General features: G+C 53.8%; 1 protein-coding gene across 4 annotated transcripts in view; it reads left to right on the forward strand.

Annotated features, from left to right (window-relative positions):
* ZBTB16 (zinc finger and BTB domain containing 16) overlaps positions 1 to 23,410 on the forward strand; it is a 54,312-nt gene extending 30,902 nt beyond the window's left edge. For all 4 annotated transcript variants that reach the window (XM_071449546.1, XM_071449547.1, XM_071449545.1 and 1 more), the window contains exons 4-7: positions 4,650 to 4,736; positions 17,777 to 17,947; positions 20,078 to 20,245; positions 20,482 to 23,410. In XM_071449546.1, the coding sequence (XP_071305647.1) occupies positions 4,650 to 4,736; positions 17,777 to 17,947; positions 20,078 to 20,245; positions 20,482 to 20,711 (656 nt within the window). In that variant the 3' untranslated portion in view covers positions 20,712 to 23,410. The remainder of the gene's footprint in view (positions 1 to 4,649; positions 4,737 to 17,776; positions 17,948 to 20,077; positions 20,246 to 20,481) is intronic.

Genomic DNA, 23,410 nt, shown 5'->3' on the forward strand with positions numbered 1-23,410 from the left:
GCCCAACAGGCTTGACAGATTTTGTTTCCTGTCGAGCGGCGGCGGTGGCGGAGCCCCCCCGGTTGCCAAGGAGCCGCCTCCCCGCACCGTCACGGGCTGATTTGGTATTCCGCGCGGCGCCCCGCCGCATTTCTGTATGCAAGACAAAGTGTTTTGATGGAGGACGATTGCAGGAGTGTCTGGAGGCTGTTTGGAGTTTTATGGGCTGTGCAGTACGCGCCGTGCTCGCTCGCCGTGCGGGGCTGCCAGGGATGGGGTCTGTAATTTTTTCCCTGTGGAGAGGATGCTGCTGGAAAGAGCGGCAATGGCAGGGGCAGCAGGAAAGGGGGTTGTGTAAAAACCTGCCCGTTTGGGATCCCAAGTCAATTATTATCATTAATAATTGGGTTTTTTTTAATGAAAATGCTCCCTGCTCCACCAGTCCCTGTGCGGTGCAGGAGTTGGTGGCATTGCCTGGCCAAGGTCGGGTGATGGTGTCGCTGCTGACCACCAGCTCACCCGCCCCCAGGCCCTGCTCCATCACTCCAGGTGCTTTCCCAAGGCTCCCCAGGGCAGCCCATGAGGTGCTGCCACAGCATCCATCTCAGACGAGTTTCCTGCACTCCAGCGCAAGGTCCCTCCTCACTCTGTGATGCCCACACCTCACTTTTTCTGATATTAGTTATTACCTTTCCATGGCACTTGGGGAAGCAGGAGCTGAGGCTGACTCTCCAGGCCTGCTCTGCAGCTCTGTCTTTTTTAAGCCCTTCTTGGGTTTCTCTACAGTATTTTTTTAGCACAGAGATTTTCATGACTTGTCTCTTCCACTTGGGTGAAACAGGGGAGAAGGGAAATAATAATAATGATAATAATAATAATAATAATAATAATAATGGCAATAATAAAAATCCAAAAGCAGCTTGATGTGGGCAAAAGAAGAAAACAAGAGAATGGGATAGAGAACAGGCTAAATTTAAAATTGTAATTGGCTGACTTCCACAGGCTTGCGGGTGTTTTAATGACTCATAATAACTTCATTTAAAACCAGCTGAGCAGAAAATAGATTGGAGAGGAGCCTCAGGCCATTATGGATTTGTTTTTTTTTTTTTTTTTGACAAGCTCTGTTTTCGGCAGCCAGGAAGGCACTCGCAGAGGGCTCGGCTGCTGCGCTCCCCGAGTTGGTGGTCTGCCCAGCAGAGATTGTATAGAAGCTGGGCTGGCTCTTCTCTTTTTTTCCCTCTTTTTTTCACTGATTAAAAATAGATGCCTTGAGGTATTATTTTAGCATCACTGTGGTTTGGTGCTTTTTTCTTTGCACTTCTGATGTGGTAAACGGAACATAAATAAAATTGTTTTTGAAATTACTGAATTAATTAGGTAGTAAAGCAACGGCAGTGCATAAATTTTCTTGCCGATTTTTTTTTAATCCATATTTCCCCCCTCACATCTCCATCTTCTCACCAATTACAGCCTGTTAATAGTATACAACCCCAAATTTTTATTAATCGCTTCTGCTGAGGGAGGGGATGTCACATTCTACTGATGGGGCCATTGTGCCAAACCAGCAGCGGGGAAGGCTGGATCCTCCCCCACCACTCTCCTCAGCAATTTCCCATCTTCCTCCTCCCTTAGCCATCTTCCTCCTCCTCCAGAGGATGCTGGCAGTCCCTCTTTTTCCTTTATTCCTTCTCTCTTCCTGAGCTAGAGTTTAGTGTGCCTCTTCCATAGCCCCACGGAAGTTTCTGCTCCCCAATAAAGTAATTAAAGGATGGGCATTGGGAGGGACTGTTGGGATGATGGTGGATAACAAGATGAGCTCTGTCATCCAGCCCAGCGAGCTAAGCCTGGCTGGGTGGGAGGGAGCTGCAGCCCCTGCCCGTGTCCTGACCCATGGGGCATCCCACTCCCAAGAGCCCGGCAGCCTGCTCCCTCACATTTCTTGGAGGGGAAATTAAATAACAGAGGCTCAGAAAGACCTCCAAGATCATGAAGTCCAACCTGAGTTCTGCCCCTCCGTGTGGCTTTGGTGGCACTGCAGACCTGGGCAGCTCCAGCCTTGCTTGGGGGGCGCTTGGGGCGGCAGTGACTGCGCAGGATGGAGCAGCAGCAGCTCCTCACCCGTTTGCACCAGCGACCTTTATTAGGCAGGGGCTATAAATTTGCCTGTGTGGATATAAATGTACGGCAGGGGGCTGGTGCCAGCAGCAAGGCTCGCGCCGAAACACGGCCGATACTTGGCAGCACGCGGAGTCCCGTCCCAGCCCATCGATAAGATCATCTGCAGATATCTGCGTGTTGTAGGCGATACGAGGCGCTGGCTAAATATACCCTGCCCAAACCTGCGCTGATGGTTTCTGTTTAAAGCAGGGAGAAAGGCAAGGGGGGGTTGGAGAAGAGAGCCCTGCCATGAGCTCCGCTTTCCAACGTGTCCTGCTCCCTTTCATAACAAACAGCAAGCCGTGGTGGTTTTTTTCTGAGCCCTGTTATAATAAGCTCAGATGTTGGATGACATTTTCCCAGTGACTCACATAGTAAAATTAACCTTGAACTATTTACATATTCAATCGCCGCCCTCCTCCTCCTCCCCCTCCCCGCCGGCGTGTGTACATTACAGGAATTCTGGCTCCGTATCAGTTTTTTGTTTTGCTGATGAGAAAAGAAAAAAAAAAAAAAGGAAAAAAAACGAGAGAAAAAAAAAAAAAAACAACCTCCTCCCGCCTGGAGTACACATCTACTTGAGGGAAAGAACACGCAGTCCTGGCCTTTGGAAATTGGCAGGCGGCGTGCTGTTCCCGCGCTGATAAGAGGTACTGTAAATAAAACTGTACGGCAGCGCCTGCTGTAAATGCCCCGCGTCTGTACTCATTGTTCTGACAGCTCCGGCTTTTTTTGGGTCCGCTGTTTTGGTACACACTGTGCTTCCTTATGTAAGCCAGTGCGCCCGGCTCCTCCCTGCGTTCGCCCTGTTTATTTTCGCCTCGCCAGGAATTCTTCCTGCCCCCTCCGCCCGCCCCCCAGCCAGATGCTGGCTGCCTTTGCCTCGCCGGCCGTGCCTCCCCGCGCCCCTCTGGCCGCAGCTTGCGGAGGGCACTGGCACGTCCCTCCTCCCCGCTAATCCCATGTGGAAATGGGGGCAGTCAAAGCGAGCCCCGTGCGGAGCAGGACCGTGCTCGGTCTCAGCCTGCGGGTGCAGCAAGGCCCTGCGAGCGCAGAATGCCCCGAGTGCCGGGCACGGCCGCCCTGCCCGGGGAGAACCTGTTGCTGCCGCAGTTGTTGCATCCTCGCGGATCGCTGCGCTGGGGCCGGCGGAGCTTTGAGCGGCGATGGAGAGCCACGGAGAGCCATTGCCTTGGCAACTGCGGGCTGCGCGCTGCCCGCGCCGTGTGCCGGGCGGAGGGCGGCCCGGCTGCTGCCCTATCGATCCGGGCCCTGGCTTCCCCCCAGCCCGCACCTTCAGGGACGCGCTCTTCCTCTCCCTGCTGCGCCTGGAGAGGGCACCCCCGGCAGCACCCGCATCCCAGTGCCCCGCATCCCTGATGGCATGCTGGGCGCGGGGTCCCCTGGCAGGTGTGAGGGAGCCACCCCAGAGCACCCCAAAGTTTGGGCGTGTTTGCCCCTTTGGAGCCACCAGCGGCCCAGGTGCACTCGGGTTGTTTTGAATGCAAACTTGACATCGCAGCGAGGGCGGCAGGGAACAACATATGCACAGTAAACAGGCAGACTGTCATATTGATTAACAGATGAGACCTCTATTATTGATCAGCTCTTGGCGAGAAAATTTATCACTTTTAATTTCGCCGCTGCCAAATATTTCTGCCTGCGAGCCAGCCGTTACCGAGACAATTTAAAGGCAAAGGAATTCTCTTTTCAATGCATCTTGTGATACCTCTCTCCCTGTCGCCTTCACTGCCCACCTTTCCCCAGACCCCACCCTGACTCTGGGATGAAGGGCTCGGTGGGGTAGGAAGGAGAGGGCAGAGGTAGTGTGGACCCCTGAAAATGGGCAGCACAGCATTCTGTGAGGCAGTGCCCCCACCTTGAGTCCTGCTCTGTAACATTTAACTCCTCACAACAGATGAATCAAACCTTGAAATGGGGCCGTGGCTTTGTCCCGCAATGCTGTTGGATATGGTGTGTCATTAATCTGGTTCCATCTAGAAGTTACTTTTCTGCTGCTGGGCGTCCTGGGTTTTTCCTCACCCAAACCAGCAGCACATTGATAGTAATTTTCTAAGAATTGCCCCAAATCCCACATCTCTTTCCAATAGTCAGAGATGCCTCTGAGCTTCTTGCTCAGTTGTTGCATTCCAGCCACATCCCTCATCAGGTGCATCTTTGGGTGCCAGCAGCACCAGCCACGATAGGAAGGAACAGGAAACCAATTGCAATTGGATAACTTGCAGTGCTAATGAAATGCATTGATATGTAATGATTTTAAAAAACAATAATAATCTTTTCCTGGCAAGCAGCTCTGTATTTTGCTGTGATGTGCAAGGAACAGGAGCACAGGGCTGAATGAGGCACTGCTTTTGCTGGCTGCACAGGGGACATTAAGCATGAAACCTCTCCATGGCACTGGAGTGTTAATGGCAGCAGCAGTGTGCAGGTGCACGCTCAGGTGTGCGTCCTTCTGTCCCTGGAATAACCCTGCTGTCCCTTTCTCTCCCCAGCGGGTGCCAAGGCCCTGGTCTGCGATCAGTGTGGCGCCCAGTTCTCGAAGGAAGATGCCCTGGAGACGCACCGGCAGACGCACACCGGTACGTGGCCTCCCCTTCCACCCCTCAGTTAGGTGCAGGTTTTAACATTTGCGTTGCCTTTGTCACCCTTTGCCCAACAGACAGCTGGACCTTCTGCAGGTCCTGCCTCTGCGCTGCCCAGGCAGCCCCAGTTCCTCTTAGACTAAAGCACAGATTAAGGCACCAGTTGGTGCAGTGCTGTTACAGCGCTGCTCAGCATTAACACGGGAAACAATGGCAGAACAAATGTGAGGTCGTTTGTCCCCTTTGCAAGCAAAGCTTGTCCCTGTCCAAACACCTCCCAGAAGTTGGTTGCTGCCATGTTTCTGCTCTGGCACTTCCCAGCCCTTCAGTGATGCCACCATCAGGAACACAAGGATGTCTTCAGCCTCTTGCAAAAGCTGCTGTGCTTGGGAAAGGTTTGCCTGGGGGAATTCACAGCCGGGCAGACCCAGGTGGAGCCCTTCACCCTCCAAATCCAGACTGGAGCAGGACAGAGCGCCTGCTCCTCCTGTGCTATATCGGGAGCAGTTTAACTGAGCACAGGTTCATCTTTCAGTGCTGAAAGCCCTGATAGAAATGCCACTAGCAGCGAGTTTGTGCTCGGGGCTGGCACAGAGAACCCGCCCGACTTCACGCTGGGGGTGTGAGGACGGATGCAAAGTGCTGTGTCACCGGCTGTCACCCGGTCACGGAGCTGTGCTGGCCAAACACCAGTCCATAAATCTTAAAGTACTTGCCCTCGCTGTCCATGCCCTGACAGCTGGAGGCTGAGTTTTGCCATTCCAGGTCTGTTTTGAAGCCCTCTGTGCTGTAGGCTGAGGAGAAGGGGCTGCCAGCACAGTGAGGGACTGGCTGCACAGGGCTGAACAACCCAAGCCCAGGCAGGGGGGTCAAAGTGGCCGAGCAAACTGCAGCTAGTTAGCCCTTTCCTTCTATTTCCCAGACCCATTGAGCATCATGGGCTGACAAGTGGGAGCCCAGCCATGGAGCTCAATGATGCCTGCACCCCAAATCATCCTGCAGATGCAGAGCAGTTTGGCTAACAACCCTGACATTCCTGTAGGGATTAAACCCCCTTTGGCTGGTGAGTCCTTGGGGCTGGACTGTGCCAAAGCTCAAAGGGCAGTGGGCAAGCAGAGCAGGGGGACACAGTGACCCAAGGGGAGCTTGTCATTACTGCCTCCAGCTGCTTTGAATGATGGTAACACAAAGTCAGGCTGTTGTACATGTGCTGCATCAAGCACTGCTCATCTCCACAGCAGAAAACTAACACCCCACTTCCTGAGGCAAGGCAAAAAACAAGAATAAATTCAAAAAACAGTTCCTGCTTGTAAGCACAGCACTGGCAGGGCTGTGTGCAGCCTCACAGACACGGGGCCGAGACGCCCTCTCCGGGTGTGCACTGTCCTTGGCCCCCGTCCCGCTGCAATAGGAAAAGCAGCAACTGTTTTGGCTCATCTTCCAGCAGCACAGGCTTGGTGCTGGGGAAGAGAGCATGGAAAATTCCTTACCCTTCTCCTCAAATGTAGAGGAAAAAACAGAATGCATTGAGATGGCAGCCTGAGTAGCCCCAGGCAGCACCGCTGGGAGTCGGGATGTGCACACGAGCGGTGCTGGTGCTAACGGGCTTTGGGCTCGTGCCGACGTTTATAAATATCAGAGGTGACTCGTCTTGAGTTTCCTCCTGTGTGCCAAGGCAGTTAGCACACGGCAGCCGGTGTCAGTCAGCAGGACAGCACAGATTTACTCCTGACCCAGTTTCACGTGGGCATGAGCGACACCCACTATAGAGCACGTTTGCCTCAGCAAGCAGTTGGATTTTTGATTTGTGGGGTTGGCGTGCCCCCGGCCACGCCACCAAGGATGGAGCAGGACCCTTCACTCTCCCTTGCCCACATCCCCTGGGTTCATTCCCTTTCTACAGCCCACACTCTCATCCCTCATATCCCTCGTATCCTCTGCCCTGAGACACCACTAGCAGAAAAGAATTAATAAAACCAACATGTAACTGAAAATTGAAAAGCTCTATATCTTCCCCCCTTTTCTTCCCCCCTGGTTTTTTCTTTTGCTGGGATGTTGGTAGCGTTTTGATTTAATAGTTGGCCAAACACAAGGGTCTATTCTATTCAGAGTTTACAGGCCTCAGGGCTGTTATTCCTCCAAATTTAATAGCATTGAAATTGCAGGGTTGGCGATAATTTGCCTATCACTTTCTGCTCTCCCATTGATGTTTATTGTCAGCGGGATGGAATCTCAATCCGATTCACTTAGATAACATGTCTGTTAAACATTTAGATAATTGTGCCATCATTAACTTGTCACATTATTTTAGAGATTCAAAACAGTCGTGCAGTATAAGCGGAGGTACAAAGGGAGAAAGATCTGGCGCGTGAGAGCAGGAACCCGGGAGCAGAGGTGGCAGGATGCCCCCGCGCTCGCTCCCATGGCAAGCATTGCTCAACAACTGCACGGGGATTTTTTAAAATTTTTAAATTATTTTTGCGTTATATGCCAGAGCTCTCGGTGTTTTTCCATAGAAGAGCATCCCAGCAAACCCATAACTGTCTTGGGTTTGCCAAGGAATGTGTGGGAGCCTGGAGGAGGTGGAGGGGGCATTGCGCCGGAGCTGCACTGTCACACGGGCACGCACCACCCCTGTTCTTGGCAAATGTACATCGAGTCAAATTTATTACATATTTGTCTTATCTCCTCACATTTGCTTTGCTTTCTCTGCCTCAAAATGGTTCCAGCCCAAAACCTTGCAGTGATGCTGCAGATGTATGGCACACTGATTCTTCCAGTGTGGAAATGACAGATTTTGAGCAAGTGGAACATAACACGTGAGTTTGGTGATGTGAGCTATAAATCACACTGAAAAACAAATTCTGTTTGCCTCACACTCGGTGTGGCACCACAATTAATGGTCAGGCCAGCGCTTCACTGGGATCCTTGCATGACTCTGCCAGTGGCTGGGGCTTGTCTCAGTGGTGCCACTGGCCACCAGCAGCCATCTGCAATGTCCCTGCTCCAGCAGCAGATTTGGGAGATGCTGTTTGTGGCTTGTCCTGCTGCATCCTCTTGCACAGTTTGATCAGAGCAATTCCTGGCACAAGCAGCCAGCACAAGCAGCTGGCACACTTCCTTACCAAAACCAACCTGACATCTTCCTGGGCTGCCTGTGACTTTCTGTTACCGTTTCACAGGACTCAGGAGGGTTTTCTGAGAGCAGCCCAACGAGACTTTGGGGGGAAATACCTCTGGATCACGCTTTTCTCCATAGCTAGAGATAATGCACTGTAGCATTAAGTATGCTTAGAGGCAATTATCCCTCCCGTGCTCGCCTGGGCTGCACAGCCCCAGCGGGGGAGGGTATGCTGGCGGTGCCATGTGCGATGGACATTTTCTCTTGGTGCAAGAGTGGATTCTGGACGCTCAGGTGCCGGCCCCAGCTCACAGAGGGTCTGGGGGCAGTGGGTCCTAGGGGCGCAGCACAGAGCCCCTTTGTCTGACAGTAATGTCCTGTGACAGCACTTGAAATCTGAGTCCTGGCGCGCATTCCTGCAGCCGGGAATCTCCCTGCCTCCCAAACCACGGCTGCCCTTGCCACTTTGACAGCAAATGGCAGCAAGAGTTCCCTGTGCTCCTTGGTGCACACATGGGGAAATGTGATGAGGCCAGGCATCGTGCAAGCTGGTGGATTCACCAAAAGGAGCGAGGAGGTGGGAGCGTGGCGGAGCCGTGCAGCCACGATGCCATCGGGGCCAATGGTCTGCCTTTAATTTTCCTGTGCAAATACTATTTAAAGCACGATGAGAAAAGCCCTCTCACTAAGCTACGGAGAAATCTTTCTTGTCCTTTAATTCTAGATGAAGGGGATTAGTGTGAACATATTTAACCTCTGACCCATGGACAAAAGCATTATCAAATTTAGTTGCCAAGTGGCTCCCCATTTAACCAAACTAGTGCGGTATCACTGCAAGTTTTTTCCCTCCCTCCCTTGAAAGCTTTAACATCTATTGTTGCCCTGGAGCACCGGAGGGCCTTGGCTGCCTTCCTTTGCTGGCATTCAGGGTGCTGGTGAGAGCCCCATAGGGGAACACAGCATGACATGGTACTCACTGCTAGAACCCACGAAGGCTTCACAAAGCCAGCCCCCCAAAAAGAAAAGCCTTCTGTAAATGGGACTGGTATCTCCCTGGTTTCTGCATGCCCAACTCAGCACTGGCCACACACTGGCCTGTGGTGGCACAGAGGATGCTTGGCCATCTCTCCAGAGTACAGAGAGGTGTCTCTGTCCCCCTTTGCTCTGAAGCACAAGGGATCAGCTATGGCAAGCTTGAGGATGCTCGGCATTTCCATGCTGGGCTTTATAAAAGAGGGATGAAACACGGTCTGAGAGGCGGCCGGGGTCTCCTGGTCCAGCAGAGGAATGCCGAGAGGGGCCTCCCGTCAGGAGCCGGTGTCCGTTTACAGTGCATCTCTCATAAACCCGGCGGCGGGGGCGAGGGCAGGGGGACCGGCCCTCCTGGTATGTGATTGATTATCTGGTATTTATGCCATTGAGGACTTTTCAGCGGCTCGGGGTCAGGGGGTCATCTCATGTGTCTTGCTGCAAATCCGCTTCCTTTTGTACAGTGCGGGCTGGGTGAGCAGACACACAAAAACAGCTTTTTCTTTTCCTTGGGAAAAAGGGGAGGGGGGCGGGCTGGTGTCAATGAATTTTTTTTTTCAGCCCTTCCTGAATAGTGTCCTTTTTAATTCCAAAGAACTTTTAATTAAAAGTAGCAGGAAAGTTCATCTCGACAAGGTTTAACTTACCTTAGCAGTTACTTTTGTCCCCCAGGATTCGCGTCTCCCCGCTGTACAAAAACCCCCAACAACTGGGGGCCAGGCCGCGCTCGGTGCCGCTCCACGTCTCCCCGGCTTTGCCAATGGGGCCTTTTCATCTTTTCTCTTTTTTTAATGATGGGGGTGCAGGAATAATAAGCAGATGCTGCGAGTCCCGGCTTTGTGCCTCACGGCAGCCAGCCGCTCCAGCGGCCAGGCTCTGCCAGGCAGCCGCCTCAGCACCAAAAAGGTCATTTTGTTGCTGGGGTGGGAAGCAGCGCTTCGTGACAGCTCCATGGGACTGGAGGATGCCAGGATGGTGCCGCCTTGAACAGGAGAGATGCATGAGTGGAATGGATTGGCAATGGGCAGGTGGTGCTCTCTGCCAGGTGGGATGATGGCAGTGGTGATGGTGATAGTGGTCTCCATGGAAAGACCCCTTGGTCTCCTCACCAAAACTCTTTTTTGGGAGATGGAGCAGTTTCTAGCACATCAGTTAAACAACAGTTCAGAAGCAGTGGGGGAGATACTCTGGGTTTTCAGCAGAAAGTCAGATTGTTTTTTCAGCTGATTTCAGTCCAGTTTTCAACTGGAAGAGGAAATCTGGGAAGCTGGTGCAGTGATGATGAGTATGTGTGACAGCTTCCCATCTGATGCAGTGGCCAGAAACGCCACCATGATTTGATGGAGGTTGCCCCAGAGAAACCCTGGTTCTCAGGAAGGGCAGAGGTGTCCCAATGCCCAGCTTCCTTGGGAATAGCAAGGTTGAATCTGGCATTCTCCAGAATGGTGTGAGCTTAGGGGAAAGCAGCACAAAAGGGAGGTGTTGCACATAGATGTTCAGATACCAGATTACTGCATTTGGCCAGATGATGTGCTTTGCCAGGAAAGGGGGCAGTTTTCCATCAGTACCTTTAGGGCTGGAACAACTGAGTGATGGTTTTTGCCAAGGATGATCATGAGTCTGCCTGAATGGGTTTAATATGTATTGATATATTTTGATAGATATTCAGTACAATAAAAAGGCTTTGGGGTTACTACTTTGCCAGGAGGATGTGCCTCCAGCTTCGGTCAGAAGGCTTTAGGGACTGCAAAAGGTTTCAAACAATCGTTTGGCCTGAAAAAAGTGGAAGTTGGGCTGGAGAACACAGCACACCATAGGTGTGAAGTGTCCGCAGTGCAATCCCAGGCTAGAAGCATTAAAAGCTCAGGAACCTCCCACCTCCCCCAGCCAGGAGGTGGAAATGCAATAAAAAGGATTGGCCCTTGAAAACTCCCTCTGCCAGGCTTGCATAGCACTCAGTTTCTTCGGAAAGAGGAGGAAATGCTGCTCAGGCTCTGTCAGTGTTGGCTGGGGTGATGCTGAGCACATCCCTTCCTTCCAAGCCTGGGGACCACATTCAGGGAGTAGACCAGGGAGCAGAGGCAGCACTTTCCAGTGCTGGAAGAAGGGGTTAGGCATGCAACGCTCCAGGGTGACTTGCTCTGGGGAAGGTGTGTGTCTGGACCAGTGCTGTCCCCCCAGAGCATCCCTCACACGCCTGGAGCTGCCCATATCCCTGCACCTCCATGGTGTGCTCAGCACCCTGCCCTGCAGATGGGGACACGCTGCAGGCCCCCATGGCAGCTGATCCCACACCCTCCCAAAAGCACATTTCCCTCTGAAGGCCCCGTTTGGGCCCACAGGCAGCGCGGAGCTTCACCCGCGCGGGTCCAGCTGCCGCCGTGATTGACGCAAAGCCAGTCTATAAATAAAGTCTTTCTCTCCTCTCATAAAGACTTTGCAGTTTAGTTTGCTTTCAAGGTCAAGATCAGACCTTTCTAAATAAACACATATCAAAGGATCATTAGCGGAGCAGCACTGTTAAATTGAGATATTAACTTCTGTCAGCCGCGCGTTTCCTTTTTGTTCTGTAACTCGCGACTGCAGCGGGTTTTTATTATTTTGGCCCTAGGCAGTAGCATCTGGCTTCTGTAGAGACTGTAAAAATTAAAAAGCAACACAAATCATTGCGAGAGAAAAGCAGTAAATTCAATGATAAGAATTTAAAATTAAGATGTTTCGGCGCTTTTATATTCTGCAAAACATGAAACGAATGAGTTGTGTGCCTGTTGCCATAAAGCCACCGCCACTAATCGTCGCCTGGCTCCTTCCCTCCCCGCACGTGCCCCCATAATCACTGTGCCTGAGCAATCGCAGGAAACACGGTGAGGGAAGGTGGTGATGATGGCAGTGGTGACAGTGATGGAGATGGAGGGTGGTGGGGAGGGCACAACCGGGCATGGGGGAGCAGTGGGCCACCAAAAGGGAGGCAAGAAGGGGATGCTCTTGTCCCACCATACTCAAACGAAGACAGAGAGGTCAAGCTACGAGGGTGTGACTAATGAGCCAGTTCACGAGGATACGGGACCACATTGTCCCCCAGGTCCAGATGGCCCCTGGAATAAATCACCCCCAGCAGGCATGAGCTGCCCATGCCAGAGCTGCAGCTCAGGGCCTGACACGCATTGCCCAGGCTGCTGCGGGCACCAGCATCCCATACATCCTCCATGTGCATCCTGCCCTGGGCAGTGGGGAGAGCAGGAGTGTGGCTGGGTGGGAAGCAGCCCTGTGCATCACTGCAGGAGCAAAAAATGAGGCATTTCTTTGGGGGGGTTTGTTAGTCCCCTGTGCTTGCAAGGTCAGTGTTGTACAACTGCTCTGAAATGCCAGAGTTTTCCTCAGCATTTGTAGAAGGGTGAACTGGCATGGAGGCAGCAGGCAGTGCCAGAAGTTTGGCCTGGCCTCCTGTTGCAGCCAGAGTGTCCACATCCAGCCCAGGAGGAAAACCAGCAGGGGCAGGAGAGCAGGCGGCATCGGCTGCTTTTCAAGAATTAATTTTCCATAGTCAGTTAAAGTTGGGAAGAAAGCTGTGCTATCTCTAAGTAAATAATAATAATCAAACAAATGCCCCCTTGGGAGAAGTTGCCTTCCATAAAGATGTTAATTAGCACAGAAGCCGAGCTGTGGAGTCCAGAGGCAGGCTTTGAAACTGGGATGATTTGGTGACTCTGGTACAAAATGCACACATTTCCTGTGTTTATCTTATGGGAGTTTTCCCCCCTTTCTCCAGTGAACCATGAAGGTTGTAGGGGCTGTTTGACTCAGCACAGTAATGAATGCCATCACCTCTCAATAGCACTGGAGTGGGTGGCACCACACAACACGGGTCTGCACAACACCCCTACATCCAGGCTGGCATCTGCAGGTGTTGTGTCCCAACAGCAGCATTCAGGGAGGGCTCCTTTGCACTTGCCTGTGGGTGCACTTCAGTGCTGCCACCAAAAACACCACTTTGGGTGTTATAATCATCATGAAAACAGAATCTGAAACTGGGTTGGTTTTTTTACCCTGCACATGCATCCACCATCATCCTGGGGCAACGTCCTGTGAGTCCTGCAGCCTCAGTGCTGGTGCTACCCAGGCTGTGTTGGTGCCTGCTTTTCAGCTCAGTGACAGCAGGATGTGCACCGTGCCCCCAGGGTCCCTGTGGCAAGCTGAGCTGGGCACCTTCAGGCTGTTCTCCAGGGCAGCTCTGCCTGAGCTTGGGTGCTGGAGCTGTGAGATGGATGCTCCAGGCAATGGGCCCCTTGCTAGCCCTTGCCTCTCCTAACCTTCCTGTAGGCAGGGCTGAAAGGGAGGGTTCTCTGCCACTCTCTGGCCCCCACTGCCCCTGGCACCTTGCTCCCCAGTGCTGCTGTTCCTGCAGCTTCCCCTGCAGCAGCAGCCAGCAGTGTTGGCTGGGAGGTAGAGACTGGTAGAGAGCCTTTGACATGATGGCAAAAATCATCAAATGTCCCTGAAATCTCATCTCAGGAGTGCTAACAGCCTTTGGGCTCCTGCTTTGCATGGCCAGGATGTGTTGGAGCCACTCACCTTTGTTGTAAGGACAGCAGCAGTGTCAGGTCACCTCTGGCACATGAACCATGTGAGACATGATGTTAAACATGAAGAGCGAAGAAGGGAACCTTGTGGAAGACCCTGAATTATCAGGACCTGAGCCGAGGGTTTGGGGGTTTTAGGGTGCATGAGGCAGCAACAGGCTCTGTCAGCATCCTTAGACGTGAGCATGCTCATGCCCGTGATAATGCTGGAGCCTTCCCAGTGTGCCCCTCCACAGCCTTTCATTCCGTGCTCCTGATTATTCCAACATTGGATGGATCTGCTAATTTTCCAAGTCTGATAACATGGGTCTGAGGGCAGGCAGGGAAAGATGGCAGCATTATGAAGAGGACTCAGGGAGGGGCAGTTTGGTTTGCACATCTCGATGTTGATGCCACGAGCCTGAGGACTGCCAGCCCCGTGCTGCCACCCTGCTGGGGCTCAGTGGGGATGGCTTCACCAGCATCGTGGCACCACTCCCTTTGTCCCCCTGCCCTGCTGCCACAGCATCCCCGAGTCACCCCATTCCCAGCCACACAGCAGGTCTGGGCTTGGCAGTGCTGCCGGGGGCGCTGGGGGGCCAGCAGGCCAGCACACGCACGCGTGCTCTAGCACGGGGGGAAAAACTTGAAGTCAAATGTCTGAAAGTCAGATCCCTTTTTAGTATGAATTTGCTGTATCTCATTCTAAGCACTAATTCCAATTTAATTGCAAGTGGCCTGAAGCCTCTTCAATAGGAGTAACAAATGGTTTGATTTTGTAAACTTCATCAGACTGCATTTTAAATGCGACACACTAGCCCGGCTCGAATGCCAATGAAGCACTGAAGTAGCTCTCTGTTTACTAATTATCCGTTTTTACTTCAAGCCACGCTGGCTGGCTTGTCTGATTAAATCGGATTTGTGGGATAGAGAACAGCTAGCAGAGTTTTCTCTATAGTAAACGAGATTGAAACTATGGCCCGCCTGGCTGCACACTGTAAATTATATTTCCTTTTAAAGGGGACGTGTCGCCTTTCTCCTGCAGTGCACCTCCCGCATCCATAAACTCCACCAGGGCCCAGTGCGAGGGGGACCCACCCCAGCCTGCCTCCCTCAGCCGTGGCCACGCCGGTTTTTAGCTGGATTCCTGCTCTGGCAGAGGCGGCGGTGGGGGCGGCGCTGCAGCATCCCTCCCTCGCTGTGGCTCGGACGGACGGGGCGCGCTGTCACACGGCGCGTCCTGCTCGTCATCACATCCCTGGCGACGGCGCTGCTTTGGGACCAAGCTGCTGGAGAACAGGGATGTGCATCTCCGGCCTTGCAGCCATAGGGTTTTCCCTCCCTCCATCAAGCATCCCCCCACTAAAAATCAGTTTTGGGACCCCCTTGTATTTAGAAAGACCCTGCGAGATGTGGCCAGCACGCTTACCAAGAGAGCGTCTAACACCCAAATCACTCCAGCTTCCACCTCGGAACCCTGTAGCAGTGCTAACAGCTGCCCCACTAGTGGCTTTCAGCTGCTGGCACAGCACTGTGTCTGGCAGGGACACAGAAACTGGGGATGGTGGGCAAAAGTGGCAGCTGAACGCAGCGTGCGGGGCTGTGCCTAAACCTTCCCAGTTGCTAAGACTTCAATTCTGCGAGCTTGACCTACGCCGCCCCCTCCCTCGGTATCTATCTTTGTGCCCTGGGGCTTTTTATATTTTAATTTGCTTTTGAACGTCCTGCAAAATTAATGGCGTGCTCGGGGCCATTGTGCTGTGTACAGTAGAGGGAAGGGCCGTCGGCGCCCGCCGAGAGCCAGCGCGTTTCCTGGGGAATGAATTGCTCGCCCGCCTTCACCCCTTTTAATTGTTGACAGTAAAAAGCGTTTAAATGCTGCTTAATTTGTAATCATCTTCCTGCAAAAAGGGGAGAAACCATTAAAATGTCAGGGAAATGAATAAATCCGTCTCTCACTGATTTGGGGCAGCAGCATTTCTTTATCAGGGGTGATTTTTCTTCCAATGGCTGAGGGCTGGCTCGGGGCTTCTGTGGCTGGAGCCCAGGCATGCACTCACGACAGGACACAGGGCTGAGTCCTGTGGCACCCAGTGTGGCACCCTCTCAAGAGTTTTGCCATTTTTTCCCACTTCCCATCCTTTCTCCAAAGGTGTGACATAGTTGGCATGTAGCCTAAAAAAAGCCAAACAACCTGGATGCCGGCAGTGGGACAGTACCCAGTAGAGCCGGGCGCGGTGCCTGCCACACCCCTTGGCTGCTGGAGAAAGTCACCTGCGGAGCCTCAGGGCAGGGAACGAGCCCTGCCTGAGCCCCGTGTCCCACTGCTGGGCTCAGGGCTGGGACGCGGGGCCACCTCCCACACGCTCCACCTCTGTGCCCGGCCGGTATCAGCCTTTGTGTCATGCAGATGCTCTGCTCCCAGAGCACAACTGGAAACGTGTGCCTTCACAGGCCATGCCATACACGCTGACCTCCCAGTCTGGGGTGTTTATTTACTGATACGTTACTTGAAGAAGGAAAACAAAAAGGAGAAATTAAAACGGCCTTTGGCAGGTCTCGGGAAGCAGCACCTGGGGGATGCCCGGCTCCAGCCGCCAGCCCCGTCCCCCATGCGTGCACGAGGCAGCTCGTCCCCATCACTGCGGCTGCTGGAGTCAGCCCATTTTTTTTTTTTTTTTCAAGCGGGGGCCAATTAGTTTCACAAATGAGGGCCCTACGGTGCCAGGGAGGATTTGTTACGGCCCCGCGCGCCGGCCCGGCGGCATTGTCCTGCCCTCCGCCCCCACGGGAGCCCATTGTCCCCGGCCCCAGCGGGGGCTGCTGGCGGCAGATTTATCGGGGCCGGCGTCCCGCCGGCCGGGGCCTCCGCTCCGCAGCTGGCCGCGGCGCTGGGGGCTCAGCCCCGGGGACCTTTGACCCGTCCTGCTGTCACCGCCGGGGCCGCCGAGGGCCGCGGGGCCACATACCTCTTGGGATTTGCTGCGCGCTGCCCGTTCGGGGCTGCCTGCTTGCTTTTTTTTTTTTTTTTTTTTTTTTTTTTTTTTGTCTTGGGAGCGTTTTGTCCGCAGCTGCGTGGGGGGCACATGAGCCCACAACCCCCCGGGATAAATCCCTGCAGAGGGAGAAAGGCAGCTCCCATGCGGGGCCACCTCTCTTGCTGCTTTTATTCCCATTTCACTGGGGATTTTTTCAGATTTCAGAGCATTTTTGGGTAGTGCAAGGCTGAGATTGAGCATCCCCCCAGGCAGCCTCTGCATCCCCAGCAGGACAGAGCTGACCACAGCATGCCACCACACCTGGGTGGGTGATGGCACAATGCCAGAGCAAGTGATGTGTGAACCAAGATGCCCTCTGGGATGCCCGTTGCCCATGGCTCCCAAGCTGGAGGTGTGGGTCTGCCCAGGAGCATCCTTCCCTGTCCCCTGCCTGCTGCCACTGACAGTGGTGCTGCCCATCATGTCCCTGCCCCGTGCTGCTGTGGTCCTGCTGGTCTCCCTGCGGTTGGTTTTGGCAGCATGGCAAGCAGCCCTCTGCCCCTGCTGTTCCTGAAGGCTGCATGGGTTTGTTGGTTACCTTGAACATCTTGTGCTGCTAATGAATTGCTAATACAATTTTCTAGCTAATTTTATTTCCATAGTCCTCACATTTTAATGTCTCCAAAAAGCGAGCATTTATTTGCTTAATCTCCCTGTGTAATACAATTTGCAGTGACTCACAGTTCTGAACAATCAGCTATGCATAAGCGAAAACAAACTGTTTAAGGCTAGAGGTCTGAGATGTTTATGGACAGGGTACGAGCACCTGGGTTGGGGTTTTGTCCCTGTTGTGTTGCTGCAGCCAGGTTTGTACCCAAGAGTGATGGTATGGAGCTTGGATCTGCCTTGGGGCTCAGGGCCACACACAGCACAAGGGGTGGGCACGTCCCCCTCTCACATCCTGCCTTGCTCCCCAGGGCAGCTTCTTGGGGTGCTGCTTGGGGTCCCCTTTCTCCTGGGCATCACAAAATCTGAGCTCAGCAGTTCTCAGAGGTGTGTGGGGATGCAGTGATCACCCAACAGCTGCCTTGTGTTTGGGAGTCCCTCGGCATCACCAGGGCTCCCAGCTGCCTCCAGTGCAACAAGAGCAACTTCTCCTCTTCAGCTGTTCCCCTCACAGGGCCAGTGTCAGCAGGGCCAGGGTGGCCAGGGACTCCCAATGACACCCAAAGCCCTGCAGCTCTTGGGGTCCCTTCTGCTGCGCGAGCATCCCTGCTGCCATGTGGCAGTGGGGTGATGGGACGGGGGGTGCCAGGCAGTGCCTAAGCAGGGTCTCTCCCTCTCGCACAGGTACAGACATGGCCGTTTTCTGCCTGCTGTGCGGCAAGCGGTTCCAGACGCAGAGCGCCCTGCAGCAGCACATGGAGGTGCACGCCGGGGTGCGCAGCTACATCTGCAGCGAGTGCAACCGCACCTTCCCCAGCCACACCGCGCTCAAGAGGCACCTGCGCTCCCACACAGGTACGGCAGGGGGACTCGGGGCTGGGGCAGCCGGCACATGCTCCTTCCCCACGCCTGAAAAAGAAATAGGGGGAAGAGAGGTGGTTTGTATTAAAAAAGGAGGAGGTGGAGGTGCCCGAAGTGGCTTGGATTTGAAAAACAAAACAGAAAAAAAACAAACTGTGTGTAATAAGTTGATCTGGTCTGAGGTGGCACGTGACCTTCTTAGGGGGTGTGCGATCATATCCGCCTCATCAGCTTACAGCGGTAGATGCACATAATCAGCTGGTGCTCGGCCCTAATGGGATTAGGGCGACCTGCGCTACGTGTAGCTGGTGCTGCCGTGGCCCCACTGGGGCAGGGCTGGGCTGCAGGATTGCCGGGCGGGAGAGCCCGGCTTGGCCGCCTTACACCGTGTCCTCAAAGCGCCCGCGCTGTGTCCTCAGCTCCTCCGACAGCATCCCTGGGCAGCTCCGTGGTCCTGGCCACATCGTCAGCACCATCATTCGGGGCCAGTCACCCCTGAAAGAGCTGGTTCTTGGGGGATGAGCAGGACCGTGCAGGATCACAGCCAGTGCCACGGATCTTCCCAGCTGCCTGGGTGAAGCCCTCCTCACCCATCCTTTGCCCACACAAGTGCAAGGCTAATGTGCCCTCCTTGACACCACTGTTGTTGCTGACAGGAACAAAATGTATCCTGAGGAGGGATGCCCCTTCTTTCTCTTGTCAGGCAGGGGCCCTGCACACGCTCTCCAAAAGGGACGAAAGGTGGCTGCTGGGGGTTGTGCGGGTGGTGTCACGGAGGGTCGCTCTGTCCAGCCCTGTCCAGCTGGCAGCTGCCAGACGCACACGTGGGCTAGGGGTCCCAGTGTGGAAATGGGAATCCTGTGTCGATGATAAGCATGTTAATGCTGAGTGCTGGAGCTATTTATAGCCAGTAATCCGGTGACCTGGGCTGCGGGTCGGGCTGCGCGTGTCCCACCCCAACCTCTGCCGTTTTAGTAGCTCCCAGCTGTGAAAAAACACTGGGATCATTGGCGCTTTAGGAGCATTTAATCGTGCCATGTGGTGTTGTCCTGCACAGCTGCAGGATGCTCCCTCTTGTCCCGGGGCCAGGGTGCTCCATGGGCTCAGGCTCCCCTGAAAAGTGGGCGGGTAGAAATGCTGGCTGCCTCTGACTGAAAAATCTGTCTTTGACTGTAGGATCAAAAGCCAAAGTGGCAGTTTGGAACTGGGCACGGGGAGGGGAAAGTCAACAACAGCCCACAGGCACCGCCTGCCTTGCCTTTGGAGGGGGGCTCTGAGCTGCATCCCGAGCATCCTCCTCCCCCCAGGTGCCCAGGCAGCAGCTGCGGGAGGGGCGAGGGGCCGCAGAGCTGGGCTGCGGCAAATGGGGAGAGAGTAAAATATCATTTTAAAGAGGAAGCGAAAGCACAGGCATGTGAGTATATAACGAGAAGGACAATTTATGCCCAGGCACGAGTGCAGTTTGACACGGGGATAATGAAAAAACGTAGGTCATTGTGGATGACTTAAGCCTTCACAGCTGAAGAAAATGTATGAAATGCGGGGAACATTACACGCTTGGCAGCTCCGCACATCTGCAGCAGGACAAGTGAAATACAGTTCGCCATTCTTTACCATAAACTGTGCTTGTAGGATATGCGGCACAGAGAAATTGTAATTACAGTGACAAGACAAATCAGTAATATTTAAATATTCATGAACAAAGTCTCGGACGATCAATCTATCTTTATTGTCCTTGCCTTCGTGGCTGTAATAAATAAGTAGCTGGAGCCCTCACCTTTCCTTCAAATCATTCTGCCTTTGGTGCCAAACCAGAGTTCATTTATCAGCCGCCTGGTCTAGAGTGTGGGAGATGCCCAGGGCTGGGTCTGTGCTGGTGCTGCTGGGTGAAAAACCTGGAAATTGGTGGCGGGAGGGTTGCAGCATACTCCAGTCTCTACTGTGCCTCAGACCCAAGCATCTCCTCTGTACAGGAAGGTCTGTGCATGGAGGGACCAGCACACTGCACTGGGGAGACTGGGACACTCTGTCCTCAGGATGGCTGCCCAGAGTAAAAAGGCTGGGGAGCTGCTTTTGGTGTGGCACAGCAGTCACAGCAGCCCTGACCCCAGTGTGTGCTTGCAGGTGACCACCCCTACGAGTGCGAGTTCTGCGGCAGCTGCTTCCGGGACGAGAGCACGCTGAAGGGCCACAAGCGCATCCACACCGGGGAGAAGCCCTACGAGTGCAACGGCTGTGGCAAGAAGTTCAGCCTCAAGCACCAGCTGGAGACCCACTACCGAGTCCACACAGGTACATGCTGGGGTGTCTGTGGTGAGGCTGGCAAGGACCGACCGGTGGAAGGGCTGGCATGTGGACCCGGGTGGCAGCCAGGGATGCCGAACCCGTGATGCGCTGGCGTGTCACTATTGTAACAGGGATCAATAGTCACATCGGTTCTGCTGCTCATTACTTGGTTATCGGCTGTGCCCGCTGCGGCAGCATTGATGCTGGGCAGTTGATTAGCACTGACACCCTGTATCCCACAGGTGAGAAGCCCTTCGAGTGCAAGCTGTGCCACCAGCGCTCCCGGGACTACTCGGCCATGATCAAACACCTTCGGACCCACAATGGCGCTTCCCCTTACCAGTGCACCATCTGCCTGGAGTACTGCCCCAGCCTCTCCGCCATGCAGAAGCACATGAAGGGCCACAAACCAGAGGAGATCCCCACTGACTGGCGGATAGAGAAGACCTATCTCTACCTCTGCTATGTCTAAGGGAGGAGGCAGAGGGGCAGCAGGGCCAAGTGGCAGATGACTGGGCAAAAAAAATCCCACCAAACCCGCAGCATCCATGGCCTTGTTTGTTTTCAGTTCTCATTCGTTTCTTCTCGCCGGAAGGATCCTGCAGCTCATGCCGGACCGAGGGACGCACCGGCCCCTTCTCCAACCCCATCCACACTGCTGTCCCAGCTGCTCATGCGCCTGCTGCCCTTTCACCCTTGCTGCAGGGCAGATTTCACCCTTTGCAACCCCCAGCCAGGCCCTCCGTCACCCTTGGCATTGGCCACTGGTGCTGCTGGGAAGACCATGTAGGAAAGAGGCGCTTCCCTGAAAGTGTGTGTACAGCTAGTGCTCTGGGAAGGCTTTAATTCCTGGTGTCCTGTCTCTGCATAGACCCTGCTGTGGATGCCCTGCAGAGGACCTGAGCTCCCATGTGGGGCTTGGGCCCCATTCTGGCAGGTTCTCATGCTCCCCAGGCTGCAGCATCGCAGGCAGGAAAGCACAGTGCCCTGTGAGCCACAAGTGCTTTGGCAAGAGTGTCCTGGGGGCATCCTGGCCAGAGGAGGGTGTTTGGGACAGGGAGCCAGCTGGGAGCCAGGCTGCCTTGAGGTGTTGCCTGCTGTCCAGGTGGGCTCAGGGGCGCAGGATGCTGCTGCTCTCCCCATGACCAAAGACCTCTCTATGCATTTCTTCCTCCTTCCCTGCCTTCCTGGGGCAAGGGTGAAGCCCCTCATGGGGAGATGCAGTTGGTTTGGTGATATGCAGTCAGTGCCAGTGTTGGAGCTGTTAGTGTGTGGCATCACTCCGAATGCAGGGATCCTCTTTTCTTCTGCTGATTTGGGGCACCTGGAAGGTGCCAAGTGTGGGGTTTTTTGCCCAGCCCTCAGCCGCAGGAGCCCACAAGTAAGGGGTGCCCCGTGGCAGGCGGCTTTACTCGCCGCTTTTTTTGCTTTTTGTTTGGGTTTTTTTGAACTTTCTTTTGGAATATTTCCGCATTTAGCACATTTTACTTGAAATTACCTCATTTTTTTGTGACCTCATGAGCTTTTATTGATTTGGGAGGGACAGGGGTTGGCATGGCTGGGGTGCACCAGCCACGTGCCCAGCATTGGTGGTGGAGAGGTGGTGGGGCACTGGTGTCCCTGCCAGCCTCCTGTTGTGCATTATCCTTACCAAAACTGGTATTTTTTGCCTGGCCCCATGGGGCTGGGGGTGTTGGTTCTGAAGCTACCTCTTGTGTTTGTTTTTGTTGTGTTTCTCCTGCGCAGCCGCGGGCTTGGTGGTTCCATCCCACAGTTCTTTTTTTGTCATTTTGCTGCGTTTGGGTGAAAAAGGGGGGAAAGGAGTGGGGGGCGGGGGGGGTGGGACAGTGTCTGGATAGTTTGGAGGGACACTGATGGCCCCTCCGGGTTTGGGGTGCCCTTCCCACCTCTCCTGGTGCCAAGCAGGGATAGGGCTGTGGGAGCAGCGTCCTCCCTGGTGCCCCAGCCCGGCTTTGCACGTGCGTGTGCCTCTGCGCGTGGGACAGCTGCTGCTCTGCGCAGGGAGGACACCGCTGCTGTACAATCCGGGATGTGACTGTGGAGAACGGCTCGTTTAATTGTTGTGCCTAAGAAAAAAACAGAAAAAATATTTAAAAAAAAAAAAGAAAACAGTTCTTTCACACAGAAAGTTGCTGCAATTTCTGGCGTGTGCACGGCAGGTCCCCGTGGTGTCTTGGTACTACCAGACACGGGTGCCATGGTGCCATGGAGCACGTGGCCGAGCTCATGTGGCTTTTTTTTTTTTTGCTTTAACCTCCCCTTCCATCCCACCATCCCTCTCCCTCAGAGACACAGCCCCCACTGCAACAGTGTTGGGGTCAGCATTGGAGTGATGCTGCTGTATCCCGGGCGCACGTCCCCGCACCGTTGGCTGTGGCGCAGCCCCTGCCACCCCTCCATATATATATAAGTATATATATGTGTATCATAGCAGTGAGGACCAAGCGCCGCACGGGGCCCCGTGGTCCCGGGCTCCCTCTCCCCTGGCTTGTGTCAGTGTCGTGAGCGCCCGCCTGCCCGTCCCGTTGCTCTGTGTTGCCGCTCGTGGTTCGGGTCCGTCGCTGTCCTCGTTCCGTCTACCTCAGCACCTCTCTGAGCCCGGGCGCAGAAGGTGCCCAAGTTCCCCTTTGGTTTTCTCAGAGTATCTATCGGCTCCTATTTTTTGTACGACTTTTCCTGTCTCACCGTTCGCTCCCCTGCGGTTCTGCTTGCGAGTCCTCTTTCTGTCCTCTAGCCACAGATGCCGTTAGCTAAAAGTTTCCTGAAAAATAAAGAAAAAGAAAAAAAAAAAAAAACAGTTGTGGTGTCTCCTAGTTGCAGCTCTCTGCATCTGCCTTCGTCCTGTGTAGATTCAGATGCATTTCTTTGTAAGACTTCAGTGTTTCTGACAGAGGAAAAAAAAAAGACAAAAAAAAAAGAATATACTGCTGCAGGTTTTTTTCTCTCCATGTGTCACTAAGTGAAGTTCGTGCCTTCTATAGCAAAGAGAATATTTTTTACATCCTACTAACGGTAGATTTTTTTGTAGTGAACATTTTTTGTATTTTTATTTATAAGTCTCATAAGGAAAATAGCAATGTTCAGTTGTATACCTTGAATCTGCAGTTAGAAAACAAAAGAACAACCAATAAAGTTAATTCCGTTGTCTCA

The sequence above is a fragment of the Agelaius tricolor genome, unplaced genomic scaffold (assembly GCF_023055355.1).
Source record: "Agelaius tricolor isolate 1412-34295 unplaced genomic scaffold, bAgeTri1.0.p SCAF_29, whole genome shotgun sequence".
NCBI lineage: Eukaryota > Metazoa > Chordata > Aves > Passeriformes > Icteridae > Agelaius > Agelaius tricolor.